General features: G+C 49.5%; 1 protein-coding gene across 5 annotated transcripts in view; it reads right to left on the reverse strand.

The window, feature by feature from the left end:
• Nucleotides 1–15,576, reverse strand: part of CTIF (cap binding complex dependent translation initiation factor) — a 92,305-nt gene that overhangs the window by 2,319 nt on the left and 74,410 nt on the right. For 4 of the 5 annotated variants that reach the window (XM_010725149.3, XM_010725145.2, XM_019610272.2 and 1 more), the window contains one exon: nucleotides 10,079–10,234. In XM_010725149.3, coding sequence (XP_010723451.1) covers nucleotides 10,079–10,234 — 156 coding nt within the window. Of the gene's footprint in view, nucleotides 1–2,706; nucleotides 2,811–10,078; nucleotides 10,235–15,576 lie in introns of all 5 variants that reach the window. The other variant, XM_010725147.3, reaches the window with a different exon arrangement.

Below are 15,576 nucleotides of genomic sequence, written 5' to 3' on the forward strand. Positions count from 1 at the left end.
TGATAGTGCACGTTTCTTTGCTTTTGTCTTCACTTTATCACTGTCATGCACACAGTGTCATCATTTCAGGCTTTCTGTTAAAGCCACAAGAGACAGAGCAGAACTGCTCTGGCTGATTTTTCTGCAGATAAAAACTGTGATGTGGTGCATTGCTGTGACAGACTTAACTGATTTCATTCATCTCTGAAATTCATCAAAAAAAGGCAAAATGTGGAAAAGTCTTCGGGCTAATTAAACCCGCCCATGCACAACACAGCTCAGTGGCAGTGAATTTGCTCTGAAGTCACACATTTTATTGAACACAATGTTCTGCTTTTCAGCCTCAGTCATCCCTTCTTCCCACTTCCATTTTTTTCTGTTTCCTTTCCTTTAGAAATGAACATGCTTACAGCTCCACCACCACCACTGGAAAACAAGACGTAACTCGAGGAATTATGGTAGGTCTCAAAGCTGTGTCTTCGCTCTCTTCTGTTTTCAGCAGAAAGCACTCTGTTTTGAAGCTGATGTTGATGACATCTGGACAAGCACGTGGTCCCGTCAGTTTGATCTCATGCTAGACAAATCTCCAGCCAGGCAATGAATGCATGCAGCAGTTCCCCCAAGTTTATCTTTCCACTGAATTGTTTGGGAACAGTGGTTAAACCCAAACCACAAGCTCTGAGATAAGTTCTCCTAAACAGTTAACAGATTCTTTGCAAAATAACCCAAGAGATTACATTAAACCTTCCACCCAAAAAACAACAACAACAAAAACCTATCTCAATGAGGGATAAATATAAACAGGCAGTAGCCCAGAAGTACACTTTAGCAGAGACTGGGATGCTACCACTGCGATGTCCCTGCTGTGATGCCTCCACTGAGATGTCACCATTGAGATGCCTCCACTGAGACATCACCACTGAGATGGCACCACTGGGATGTCACCGCTGGGATGTCATGTCTGGGATGGCACTGTAGGGATATCACCACTGGGACGTCACCACTGGGATGTCACCACTGGGACGACTCCATTGGGATGTTCCTACCAGCTCACACAAGCAGGGCTGCATGCAAGTACTGAGTGTGCAAACCCAAACCTGAGCGAACTGCAAGCCCTGATGTGTGGCTTTTGCACAGCCAGACCCTGACCCTAAGCGATGTCATTAATTGTTTGCAATCTGATTTTTACGTACTTAAAATATTTCAAGGTAAACACACTATACTTAGTAAATTAGCACTCCCATGTTGGAATTATTATTTATTTCACTATTTATAACTGCTCCTCCCTGTGCTGCCACAACCCCACTGTGTCTCACTCCATTCCCATTGGCTGCTCAGCCCCACACACTTTGGGTTTACCTAGCAATCATCCCCTGGGCTCAGGCTGTCTGCAAGAACACTTCGCCTTGCTCTTTAGCCGGTTCCCCGTATTGGGTGAAGCCGTGCAGCCAAAGCAGCAGTTGCTGCTGGAAAGCAGACAAAGAGTCTGCTCGATTTCCTAAGAGTGGGGGCCGTGTGCCAGGATCTGCCCGGCCGGTCACATAACACCCGGACACGGTTGCGAAAGGCTTCTCACTTCTTCTGCTGGTGCTGCATCGAGAGCTGTGCAGACTGGGGGGAGACAGAAGGCATTGTGCATCCCTCCCTGCAAAGCTCCAGTTCTCAACTATCTGTGCCCCACTGAGGGATGGGTAAAAAATGGCTCTGGACCCGAAATACCTTGAGGGTCTGTTCCTGGAAGTGCTGTGTGTGATCGGGAGCACTGGGCATTATTGCTTAACACATCTAAGGAATTCCACTCACAGCAGATCCGGGTGCAGCTGTGAATATCCACCAGCAAAACAAAGTAGCAAGCACATATGCCTTATTTCTCTCCACTCACCAAGATGGGCTCTGCAGAAGAGCTGAAGATTTTGCATCATCCAGTCCAACCTCTCTGTTCAAGCAGCATCTCCCAGGGCACATCACACTGGGTTGTGTGTAGATAGCTTTAGGTGGGGCCCTGGGCAACCTGGTCTGGTGAGGGGCAACCAGCTCACGGCATGGAGTTGGAATTGGAATTGGATGGGCTGTAGGGCCTCTGCCAACCCAACCACTCCATAGTTCTATTGTTCTAGGATCTTCAAGGTCCCTCCCAACCCAACCACGCTACGGTTCTATGATTATCCCCTATTCCTTCCTCCTCTGCTCCCAAGGCTTATTCAGCATCCTTGTGCTTCCATTATCCAGGAGAAGGCAAGAAGGCCCCAAAACTGCATCTGGGCTCCATCAAGTACAACCAGTTTCCTCCTTCCAAGTGCTGACGGACTCACTTGAAGTTGTTGCAGGCCACTGGATGTAAAGCCAAACTCCCTAGTACACCAGTACATATCCCCACAACTATTTGGGATCATTACCCACTTTCTACCAAGATAACCCACACCACAGAAGTGCTGACGCAGAGCTCTCAGGGTGCCCACACCACGAGCAAGATGGAGAACCTGCCTCACTTCTCATCAAATCATGCAGGCTGGCTCATGCTGTGCAGCTCTTCCCATCAGGAGATGCATATATTACCCTCTACAGCTGCAATGACACTTTTCCTGTAAGGCTTTGCACTAATTATTGTATATGACAACGCTTGCAGAATGGCATAAGCAGTGCTGGCCACAAACTGCCTCTTAGCATGCAATGCTTTGGGATGCTTCAGTGATGACTCCAGTGTGAAAGCAAAGAGGATTTTCTGACCTCCTGGAATGATCACCCAGAACCATGGGGTGGCTGGGGCTTCTCTGGGACCAGCACTGAGCAGGAGTTGGTCTGTCTGTCTGGCATAGACTGGCGAAAACAGACTGGGGAAAAGCAAAATGCAAATGTGGGGTTGGGGCTGAGTAATTAACACTCCATCAGCACAGCCAATTCCAGGATTCCTACAAGCAACTCCTTGAAGAGGTATTAATTCCCCATTGCTAGGCATCAGAAGAACTTTTGGGACCAGAAGACCATAGGCACAAGTAGCATCTTCTCTGATGCTGAGGTTGCCTAAGCATGAAATGAGATTTGGGGAATTCCTTCCCATTATGGAACTGATGGGGTAGGTGAAAGGTGGAAAAGGAGCCCCGTAAGAAAAAGTAAAAGGCAATAAGAAGGTTTCGCAGTAACTGAGAATAGGGGGGGTTAGAGGGAGATAGTTAGGGATAGTTTATAGAAGCAGGAATGTAGAGCTCGTTAGAGAAACGGGGATAGCAGACACGGGGTCTGGGATAGTGAGGAGGATGAAGGCCATGCTGATAAAGCTTGAGACATCTGGCAGGGAGGTGATTAGATGTCCACAGAGCGAGACGAAACTAGTTTGGGGGATGCTTCCCTTCTCTGTCAGGAGTTACGGCGAGGAAGGTCAGAAGCCTTCACGAAAAAGACAACAAAATTCTTCAACCCACAACCCACTAGGCACACACAAGAGGGGAAAGTCTGCCTGCTTTGGGGTATAATGAATACGTATCCCAATTCTGGGAAACTATTTATTGTGTATTAGTTCGCCCTATATCTGTAGCACGATTTTTCCAGATGGTGTGCAAACGTGGAGGAGTTATCCCCCTTGCACAGGGCTTTTGCACAATTGCCAATAAAACATATCTTCTCTATATCCTTACAGGCTATAGGGTTTGATTTTCCGCATGTCACAGGGGATGCATAGGGCACACTGTCTTCCCACCCAGCCCCGCTGCAGACTGAATCAGCAGCAAAGGGTGAGGCTGGACATGTTTGGAGGAAACAAAGCCACCCCAAAAGCTCTGCTATTCCAGCCTCTTGCCTCCAGCCTCGATACAATGAAGGTTCCAAGACCACTGGAGATGCACAAGGTGTATCCCACAGGAGTGTCAGCCCCTTTCGGAAGATGCTGATGGCAATTCCCACTTGCTTCATTGGGAAGAGGCCACCTGGATGGGGCACTGCTGGCCCCACAATGAGTTAGGGACCGTATCACGCTGCATCTGGGACAACCTGAAGGAGATGCTTGGCGGCATCTACTTGTCTTACAACTTTTAGCTGAGGAGGAGACTTCTGTTCTCCTCTTACCCAACCTGGACATTCTAGGAGACTGGAGGAGATTGGAGAGTAGGAGATTGGTTTGCCTACTGCACCCAGCAAATGACAACATTGATTCTCCTCACTGGGCTCCCGAGGAGCTCCAACAAGAGATACTTAAGAGCAAATTGCATTAAGGCCAGAGAACAATGCCTGTGCCCAGCCGTGGGAAACTCCTCCTCTTCCTTCCCACTGCAGACAAGGGAAACCATGAAACATCCCTCTCCCCAGATCTGGTACAGCAAAAGGGATTCCTCCAAAGATGGAAACCATTAAGAGGCAACTACAGAGACAATGACGAAGGCAATTTTGTCGCTCATCAAGTCAGACCATGCAACCCAAGGTTAGCCCCATTGGGTGGCTCCCATTAGAAGAGATAGGTGGAAGGCATTACCCTCAGCTTGGGGACAAATCCATTGGGACTGTCTGAGCAGGACCAGAGGTATGCATGCGAGTGAGCTGAAGTGGGAGAGCCACCCCGTCAGCCTCATTCTGCCTGGCTGCAGCCATAACAGCCCTGGGAGCAGAGGATGTGACCTCATCCGAAAGGGAAAGAAGAAGTGGCAAAAGCTGATTGCACAGGGCCCAACCTTGGCTGCTGGACGCTCGGTGCTCTCCTGGCTCTTCACGTGGCTGTGGACACACAAATAGCATCACAGAACATCCTGAGCTGGAAGGGATCCATAGGAATCACCGTGTCCAATCCCCAGCTCCAAACCCAAATCCTATGGCTGACAGTGGTGTCCCAGTGTGAGGAGGAGAGACCATGCCAGGGGATGACATCTGCTCTCATTGCTCCTTCCACCTCTTCCCAAGGAATGAAGGTGCTTCTCCAGCAATCCTGTAGGGCAAGGAGACACCGGTGGCCCTGGTTGTCCCTGGTGACCTTGCTTCTCTAAATTTGGCTCTGCCTGCAAAGTTGTTCATAATCCAAATCCATATCCACAATGGAGGATATGGAAAAGAGCAAACCCTGGGGTGAGCAGGGATATAGATGGGATTTTCTCTCTGACACCAAAGCCCTTCCTTGTCTGAAATATGGCTCTGCAGTTCCCATGCTCACTGGCTGTGACTGAGTCCTGCAGCTTTCCAGGAACACGAGTTCTGGTGCACAAAACACTGAGCTGAGCTCTGGGCATCATCATTTTTGTGTCTTCATCTATTCCCAAACACCAACTGCTTTCCAGATGAGACACCTCCCAGGCATCCCCCTCAACCCTGTCCTTGGCCAAAATAAAGAGCACAAATGAAAAACCCCGTTTGCCATTCTGTGTTTTGTTTGCCCCCACGGTCCCAGGGGCTCAGCTCCATGACCAGCACGGCTTTGTAGGTGAAATAACTAACAGTTGGTTTCTTCCTTCCTCCTCATGCCCAACTTTTCCTCCAAGATTCATTTCTCCCTATTTTCTTGGGTCACGTTGGAGCTCCAAGGCAGGAAGGGCATGGGGTGAGGATCTGGACCTCTCGTTGCCTTCACTGCCCAGCAGAAAAAAGCCAAATTCTGTCTCGTTCTCAGAGAATGCAATCCTAAAACCCAACTTCTTATTTCACTGTCAGACGGCTTCCAAATTCTGATGCTTTTTGAAAAGGGAAAGCCATTAAAATAAAATCCCCTCTCTGCGACAAGATGTGATTTTCTCTCCCAGCAGCACCGCCCTGTGGCTCAGCTGCAGCTGAGGGAGGTTCTTCCTCTCTTCCTCTGAAGGAGACAGCGAGAGACAGTGCCCTCCAAAGCTCAGACATTAATTACCGCGTTGGAATACTTCTCTAAATTACACAGCGTGGCCCCAGGAGATAACAGGCACTGAGAGGGGGAAGGGAGTGGACGCTGCCTGTGTGCTGCACTGCAGCTCAGATGCAGAGAAGCAATGAGATGGAGCAGCCCCCTCCTTGCCCTAGGCTTGCAGGGAGTGGGGAGACAGGAGGGAAGCACTGTTCCCAGCAGTGGAGGCAGGAAACACATCCCCCAGTGTGGGATCCCAATGGGAACTCTCAGCGTTATCTGGACCCTTCCCATGACATGGGGACCCCAATGGGACCCTCCCCCAGAATTGTGACTCCTCAGTGAGACACCCTCAATGGGATCACCCTCAATGGCATGGGAACCCCTGATAGAACCCCCCCCCAAACTGGGGCCTCCAATGAGACCACTCATGCCCCAATGAGACCACCCTCCGTGTCATGGGGACTGCCAAAGGGACTCTCCCCCTCAGAGTGGGACCCCCAGCAGGATCACCCTTGACATGGGGCGGGACCCGAACAGAACCCATCCAACATGGAGACTCTCTCAGTGTGGGACTCCAGTAAGACTCCTTTCAGCTCGGGACCCCTCATCGCATGGGGACTTCCAGTGGTACCCTCTAGGCATAGGAGCATCATCATGGGATGTTTAATTAGCCCGTGATGAGCTTGCTTTCTGACATGTGCTTAGAATCTGTCCCGGCAGTCCCACCCCATGCACCCATGGGTGCTGGGAGCACACTGCTGAGGCAACATGGCAGCTCTTTGGGAAATTAGAGATGGGGAAGATGCCCACCATGAGAAAAAGCTTCAAATATGAGGATCTGATACCCAGACTTGATGATCCTAAAGGATTTTCTTTAATGATTCTACAATTCTGGAGCTCATTAGCTTTGTGTCAGGCTGTCAGAAGACCACTGAGAGTGTCTTGAAGGAGATTAGGAATGATCAGCATGGATGTGCCTCACCTCCTGGATCTATGGAGATTTACAGATGAGAGAAGAGCATGGTTGTCTACGTTCATTTCAACAAGCGTTTGGGCTCTGTCTCCCAGTATCCAAGTAATGGTAGACAACCAGCTAAGTTAAAAACCTGGCTGGATGGCTGGGTGCAGAGGGATGTAGGGCAACCACTGGGCTCACTGCAGGACCTGTCCTTTTCAGCATCCCTACTAACAACCTGGAGGAGGTGAGGAGCCCTCTCTTGCCAAGTCTGGAAATGACACAGAGTTGCAGGGACCACTCGACATGCCAGCCAGAGGGAGTCAGTGGGCTGGAGGAAGGAACAACAGGAACCTTAAGAAGCCAACAAGGCAAACAGCCAAGTGCTGCGCAGGAGAGGAACACGGGGGCAGGAATAGGGTTATAACAGGGCAGGAGGGAGGCAGAGCCCTGTGGGACCCCACTCCTGGAGGAACCAAGCAACGTCACTGCCTGCAATCTCTGGAGCTGGTTTTTCCACTTTCTTGCTTGCCTGCCATAGGCAACTGCTGAGATTCCCTGGATGTAAATCCAGCTCTGTCTGCTGCACAGCGTCATACAAACAAATACATCCCAAGCAGCGCTCGGCACCAACTCTGAGCTGGAGGCAGCTCAGCTGGCAGTGGGCTGGCAGCAAGGCGGCAGCTCCCAGCCCAGAGGCATCTCCTGTACTGGCACCCAAACAACATCCCATTGAGGATGGGACAGAGATATGGAAGAATCCAAACCTCCTGACACCGCTCATCCCACACTGATCCCATACAGCACACAGCAGATCTGGGTAAGGAGCAGCCAGCCCAAAATGAGCCTCAGTGGGACAGACGTGCTCAGAACCAGTTAACAACAGATGGGATACAGCATTACTTATCATCTCTCTGCCTGCACCAGCCCCAGGGTACTCGTTAACCACACACATCCCCGCTGATGGTACTTGCTGGTCCCCAGTCCTAACTCATTTTCTAAACTTTCCTGACTTAGCAGTGAAGAATAAACGTGGTTGAGCTGCAAGAACCAAAGTCCTTTTGTTGCTGGTTCCTTTAGCTTTGGAGGATGTGTAAAGTGACGTGTCGCTGGAGCAGAGTGCCCCACAATGGGCACGGGACAAAGGCTGTGGAGCAGCGAGGATGTCAGCACTGCAGCCTGTCATCCTTCAGGTCAATGGGGATTTAAAGAGACTGACTTGGCATTTCTGAATTAAGCTGGGACCACACGGCCACAGGGCTGGGAGACCACAGCAGGACATCCCTTTCACTGCGGACACCAAACTCAGTTGTGGGGACAATACCCTAAAAATGCTCACAGCTCCATTTTCTCAAGCTCCCCACGTTTGGTAGCTGCCATCGTTCTCTGGTTCTTATCTGTCAGAGGAGCTCTCTCTAAAAATCTCTTCTCCCCATAATCCCCAGGTGCCAACCTTCCCTACTTCCCTTCTCCAGTGCTATGACCCAAATTTCCTCTGCTCTGATGCACACCTGCTCTCATCCCTACTGTCCCCACGCTGCTCCCATCCTGGTGGCACCTCACTTTGCACTGGCTCTGTAATTAGTTGTGATGTTAATAAGTTTTTATCAACGGAAAGGAAAGGAGCTGGACAGGAAGCTCTGCAGGGGAAGGGAAGAAACATTCCTGCTGTAGCCATCAGGAACTTTCCCCTTCCTCTTCTCACTCCCTCATTGACCTTCGGCTGAGTCTGCCAAAACCATAAAGGAAAAGGGAAAAAAAAATAAATAAAGAAAGGAACTAAAAAGCAAGAGAAGCAGGGAAGGATAGCCAGAGCAGAGACGGTATCTCATGTTGCCTTGCCCCTGATAATGATTTATCACCAGGGGATGGGTGGATAGAGGTCCTTTCCATCTCAGCTGATATTATGGCTCTATGAGAACCCAGTGCCGAGCTGCCACACAGTCAAGGTCTCAGCCCTGTAGTCAAGGGCCAGTCACTTTTGAGCACGATGGAGAGCTGAATGGCTCTGGCTCACCCACATCAGCTGAGCTACACGGGCTCTTCATCTCCAAGAAATGGAACAGCTTGGACCGAGCTGTCCTCTTATGGAACAGAGAGAGATTAATGTTTAAGAAACAAGCTTCTGCATGGCATCTTGATATAATTAGTAATAGCTTTTTATGGAGTTGTTCTGTAGCAAAAAATATCTGTAATATGTGAAACTCATGTCTTTAGGGTGCCACCATGCCCCTGTGTCCCCAAGATGACATGAGCAATGGTGATATCACAGCAGGGACAGACAGGAGCGTGTTGGGAACAATTCTGGCAGAAACAGGACTGGGTTGTGTCATGGCTGTGATGGGAAATAGGAGGAACAGGAGCTCTTCCCAATGAGGTGACGCATAGTGCTGTGGGCAGAGAATTTGGGGAAGTTGCTGTTCTTAGCATCCCTCTCCTATCTCCTCTGCAAGACACATGAGCCTCACTGTGATGCTCCAACAATTTCTCACTGTTACACTCACTGTCTGTGAACTCTGCCCACAGTACTACTGCAAAGACAAAATCTTTATTAAGCGTTTGCATTCAGTGAAAATTTTCCATGTTAAAAGTCACTCCCAGCAATTTTTCCCCCACACTTTCCCTTGCTCAAGACTAGCAGAGAGTGTATTCGACTGACAGTGTGGGAGTAATGGCATAAGGGAGCTTGCCCTTCTCTCTTTCCTCTCTCTGCCTGTCTCATCCACTCATTGGCATGAATGCCTCTAATCACAGAAGAATTGAACAGTTGGGTTGGAAGGATCCTTGAAGATCACAGAAGCACAGAACCATAGAATGGTTGGGTTCAAAGGGACCTTGAAGATCATCCAGTTCCAACTCCTGCAGTTGGCTGGCTGTCCCGCACCAAAGCTCCATCCAACCTGACTTTGGGCACTTTCAAGAATGGGGCATCCACCTGCCTTTTAGAAGTTTTTATAGCTCCTCTGGTGAGGATTTTGGCAATGGTGAGATGAGCCAACCTAAACACTGAGTTTGCAATCCCAATTCTGGGGCTTTGCCAACCCTTTGTAAAAGAAGTCTTGCACGGGCCACGTGGTTTTCATGAGCAGAATCATAGTGGACAGAAAAAGCCAAGTGCCCCTGGAGGCATCCACACTGCTAGAGTGAGAATCATACATATGGGGAAAGCAAATCTCCAGGAATAACAGAGCAAACAGAATTGTTAAGGTTGGAAAAGACCAGTAAGATCACCTAGTCCAACCCTAAGCCATCCCCACCACGCCCAACCCATCACTACGACATCTACAGATCACGGGCAATTCAGCACTGCATTTCAATTGCTTGGTGAGGACAACTTCTGAAGGCATTACCTCCCTGAGGCAGGTGTAGATGGGGCACACAAGGACTCGGAAGGGCTCCCCAGTGCTGCTCCTCATGGTGCCAAAGACCTCGCAGAGGAAGGTGATGAAGCCAAGCCAGCGCTCCACGTCCCGCTGCTGCAGCTCCTCCCGCATGGTGAAATCCTTCTGCAAGAGGGATGGAGACAAAGGGCTGCATTAGCAAAACCTCATTGCCGGGAAGAGGTGACAGCTGATGGGATGGAGAACTGGGAGGAAATGGAAACTCAGGGGCAGACAGACAGAGGAAGGCAGACAGACTGACTCTTTGGTAACAGTGGGGGGATTGCTCAATGTGAGCACAGCGGTTGGGATTTCAACATGGTGAAGCCACCAGAAAGTAGATACTATAGAAACAACACCAACATCTGCAATATCACAGCTCTTGGTGCTGGTGGCCTCCTCTGCCCTGCCCCTCCCCTTGGATGGACATGGGGCATTTTTTTCCCAGTGCACAACCAACACTGAACGACAGCAAGAAGAAGGACCTCAAACATTAACATATGGGGAATGCGATGGGTGCTGATGGCTGCGTTGAGTGTGGTGGTCCAGATTAGCTTGCTCAACCCATAGACACCAAGTAGAGTCCCAACTCATCCAACCCATAGACACCAACCAGTCTCCCAGCTCACTCAACCCACGGACACCAAGCAGTGTCCCAAATTGCCCAACACAAAGACACCAAGCAATGTCCCAACTTGTCCAACCTGTAGACACCAACCAGTCCCATATCTCACAACCCATCCCAAATCCAGTGTCCCAGCACCCCCTGGGGTCTCACAAAATGATGTGTCCAGAAGATGAAGGGAGCACAGCCTTGATAGAGAAAAGTCACCCTGCCCTGGAGCCAATGGTTGCGAGGCCCAAGGATTATGAGAGTGTCATGATTTAGAGAGAAACATCAGGAGCAAAGTAGCTCCTCCAGACAGGGAAGAAAAAAGGCTTTGCACAAATGCAGGACCTAAAAAGGGGTGAGTGTATTGGAGATGTCTGGCAAAGAGTAAGGAGGAACACGGAAAAACAAATAGAACATTTTCTGGAGGGCACCTGTGCCACATGGGTGGCACAGGAGTGTACGTTGCTCACAGCCACAGCCTCTGCAAGACATCCCATGTGGTACCACTTGTCTGTCTCCATAGTGACCCTGCCCTGGTATTAAAAATCAGATGGCACTCCAGAAGGGAAGACCAAAGAGCGGGACAAGTTCATTCCCAACAGTGCATTCTCAGTTTGACTGCACAACCTCTTAACTCCACAACTGAATAAAGAAGCTAGTATAATTTCATCTCCTTTTATACTGACTGACTGAGACAGAGGCTCAGCTGCTCACAGGGCTCCAGCCATGCATGGGAGATCCAAAGAAGGAGCTATTTATACATTTCACTACAAAAGGAAAAAAAAATAATATTTGCATATTCAGGAAAAAACCTTGTAACACCACTGAACCACTGCTTAACCACACAGTGATGACTCATTCCTCTCTACGCCTGTTTCTATTGGGCAATTTCCCAATGTGTCTGCATTGAAATCAAACACTGCTGGGCTGTTTCGAAGTCTCCAGAGGAGTCTGCAGAGCTCTTCCTTCCGCTGTCCTGGGGTGGAGGAGTTATTGGCCAGCTCAGGTTATCACCCCGGGGTTACCCAATGGCTTGGAGTTCCCGCTTGGCTTTCTAGTGGAACAAAAAAAACCCAACCAGAAATGGAGACATCCCAAGAAAGACAAACCCAGCCTGATTCCACTCATCTTTATTTCTTCATTGGGAATGTTTCCCCCAGGCCTTATGGAGACTGACCTCCCTCAACTCTATCCACGCTGCATCACTGGAGTCTGTTTATCTGCAATCCATTTTTATGTGAGTCCATCTTTGCCCAGGAAAGCACGAGGATAATTTCAGTGACAAGTCAACTCGGAACAACTTAATTTAACGTGGCAGCACCCACGTTCCTCATGTCCCTGAACTATTCTGCAGCTGAGTGATCGCTCACATCTGAGCTGGGGACCACGGAGTGGGATGAGGGCAGTCCCCAGGGGAAGAAGGAGTGTCCTTTGAAAAAGTGTCCTTTTGTCAGAGGTAGGGAACCCTTCAGAACTGTGCTGAATCTCAATGGCACCACCACCACCCTGCCCCGTGAACTTTGTTTGCTCTGGAAATGCCTCTATTAAAAAAACACCGTGGATGGGCCTGCCCCATGCTTGTGTGGTGAGGTCAGTGCAGTGAGCATGTCCTCTCTCATCAGTTCGGCTGTATTTTTAAACACACACAGTATTACTAATTTGGGGGTACCCCAGCCTGTCGATACGATCTAAGTGCATTTATGGGATGACCTTCCTCCTTGTGAGCTTCTGTCAGCACTGGAAACAGCAAATGCTGTAGGGCTCTCTACTCATCTCACCCAACCAAAGCTCTCATCTCTCCACGTGGATGTATCTCAGGCAGTGCTGTTGTGTGAATCACAGATATATCCCAACTGGAAGAGATCCGTAGGGTTCAAGGATCCAACCTCTATCTCCACACAGCACCACCCAGACCCAAACCCAGTGTCTGAGAGTGGTATCTCAATGCCCCCTGAGCACTGGTGGCTCGTGGCAGTGACCACTGCCCTGAGGAGCCTGTTCCGCACCCATTCCTTAGAATCACAGAATCACTAAGGTTGGAAAAGACCTCCAAGATCCCCACCCCACCCCACCATACCCACTGACAATGTCCCCGCATGCCAGATCCCCACAGTTTTGGAACACTCCATGGATGGGGACACCTCATCTCCCTGTGCAGTCAATGCTTGACCACTCTTTGGAGAAGAAATTGTTCCTAATATCCAACCTTAACTTCCCCTGGCACAACTTGAGACCATTTTCCAAACTCCCAGTCAATACAGCTCCATGAGGACCAGAAGGAAGCCCCAGCAACCACGAGGAGAGCAGCAGAACCCCTTCAGTTTTGGTGGGCAGCAGCAGGCAGAGGAGCAGCGCTGTATTTCGAGCATCAGATCTCAACTTCAAAAGCTGCAGCCCAAAGCCATCCCTGGGGACTTGACCACACTTTTTAAAGCCAGGTCCCAAATAGCTGTGCACCACCGACGCATGGCGGCTGTGTTAGAGGGCAAAACTTGACCATGGGATAAAAATGAGGGTTAATTTCAGCTCCACCACCTTCTGATGGAAACAAATCCTCTGCATTTGGGCTTGTTGCTTGGTAAACACCGGGCACTTCCTCTGGCAGCTCTGCTGTTTACTCACTGCCAAGGAGGGAGGAAATACTGAGTCAGAAATATTGCAAAAAAAGAAATATAGAACGGTGAGGTGCTGGTGATCAGCGTGACATAAAAAGCTGTGCTGAACACTTGATGTTACTGGAAATGTGCTGCAAAGGTTGGAGCCCTGAAGGGCTCTTTGGGAAGGGGCTGAGATAATAATAAAGGCAGGATGAGGGACGGGGCAGATGCAGGGTTGGTGCATGCAGGAGGAGGTCAGGAAAAGCCTGACAAAGCCTCGGTGGCACTGGGGATTGATCCAACTTCTCGATGCTCGAAGTCTATTTCCAGCCTTGCGTGGGCCTCTGTCACCTCCATCACTCTGATTTCCTGGGAACAATGTGCTCATTTTCCTCTGCACAGTGCTTTGGGGTGTGCGACTGAGACATGCAAATCAGAACAATTAGTATTACTCCAACAAAAGAGCTACTGACATTTAAAGCAGATAAACCTTGTAAATTGCAGATGACACCCTGTGCCCAGCCTGGCCTTCACCCAGCTATGAGGTACTGTTCTCCCACAGGTTTCATCACCGCGTTTCCTTGAGCTGGATCTGCACCAGAAGAGCACACATCTGCCTCCTCCCAGTTGCTTTGGTCACTTTGGCAAGAGCAGAAGATACAACTGGTGACGTACTCCACGTGGAGCTGGCTCCATCATCCCAAGGCTCTGTGCATCTGTCTGGTCTTACTCCTGGGACCACCTGCCCAATCTGGGGACCTCATGATTGATTGCAGTGATGCTCCTGAGATTCCCAGTTAATTATTAATTGGACAAGTTTAAAAGCGCTCGAGGGGGAGAGGAGTAATGGATCAGCAAACAGCAAAGTGCTCCTGTTGATCTGGTTGCTGTGACAGATCTTGGAGCACTTTCTCAGTGATGCTCTGAGGTGGCTACGAGGGCGGAGTAGCCCAGTCTGGCCACAAGGAACAGCAAACACCATTTAGTGGTTGTCCTGGTATAAAAATCTTTGTTAATGAGCCTCTGAGTGCACATGCTGGAAAACACAGTGCCCTGAGGGTCAGCAAATTCTACAACTGAGGTGTAGAAAATCTCATTTCTACCAGAACACATCAGCATCTCTGCAGAGTTCCAGACCTCATACTTTATTAATGGAGGAGTACTTTTGAAGCTTCTTTTCAAGTGGGGTAAAGCTCAGAGCACAGCTGCTCTGCAAATGTATGAAAGAAAGGGAAGGAGGCACTTTAGGCACCCTGATTGCTTCATCAGACCTCCTCCACTGGCACCCAGGCTATGTTGGCCAACATATCCTCCTCCAGAAGCCAACATGTCATCCACTGGGACCCAGGTGATGTTGGCCAACACATCCTCCTCCTGTTGCTCTCCTTGTTACTTAATTTTTAATGTCACCCTACCTAGGCACCTCTCTGGGCTAATGCTGGATTCAGACATGTTTATCACTGCTGCATAAAGACCTTGTGTTTCCCATGAACCTGGACGTGACTGTGATAGCTGATCTTAATCACAAGCCTCCAAAGCCTTGCCAGTCTGAGAACAAAGATATTCAAGGTCTCCAAACAGCTCTGTTTATCCCAAGAAACTGTTCACCAGGCTGATCTGTGTCAGCACTGCAGGAACACACAACAGCAATTTTTTTAGCCTTCAAATATAAAAAAACTGCAGAAAGACGTGGGAGCCCACAGGCAGACATTCATGTTCATAGAAGGACAGGTTTTCCCCTCGTCTGCCCAGAGAATGACCAAGGAGGGAAGAGGAGGAGATGGGGTTAACAGCTCTCACCCAGACAGATTCGTGGTACCCAGAGTTTGTGTAACATTTCATGCTGGGACCCTTTTCTAAATTCTTTTGGTCATGGGAGAAAATGCTGCAACTGTTTAGTCTACAGGGAGTGGTGGCTCTGGCCCAGAACTTGGACGCTGCTGAGCAATCACGCCGGCACCTCCAGCCTTATCTCTGCTTTCTGTCTGCCCCTCCGCACCAACAGCCAAGTGTCTGCTGGGCATGGACCACTGTACTGCTGCTGGTGACAGTGCCAGAGGATCCATGCGATGGGGACGAGCAATGACCAACCACCATGGTCCCGAAGTGAAGTACTGGTATACTAAGAATGTCACCATCCAGCTCTATTTACACAAAAGATTGCAGAAAGTCTTCCTTGGGTGCTAATGTTTATAGATCCTATGAAGAATCTGTAACAGGGAACTTCTATTATAGCAAATATTTTCCTCGGCTAGCTT

This window comes from Meleagris gallopavo, chromosome Z (genome assembly GCF_000146605.3).
Source record: "Meleagris gallopavo isolate NT-WF06-2002-E0010 breed Aviagen turkey brand Nicholas breeding stock chromosome Z, Turkey_5.1, whole genome shotgun sequence".
Lineage (NCBI taxonomy): Eukaryota > Metazoa > Chordata > Aves > Galliformes > Phasianidae > Meleagris > Meleagris gallopavo.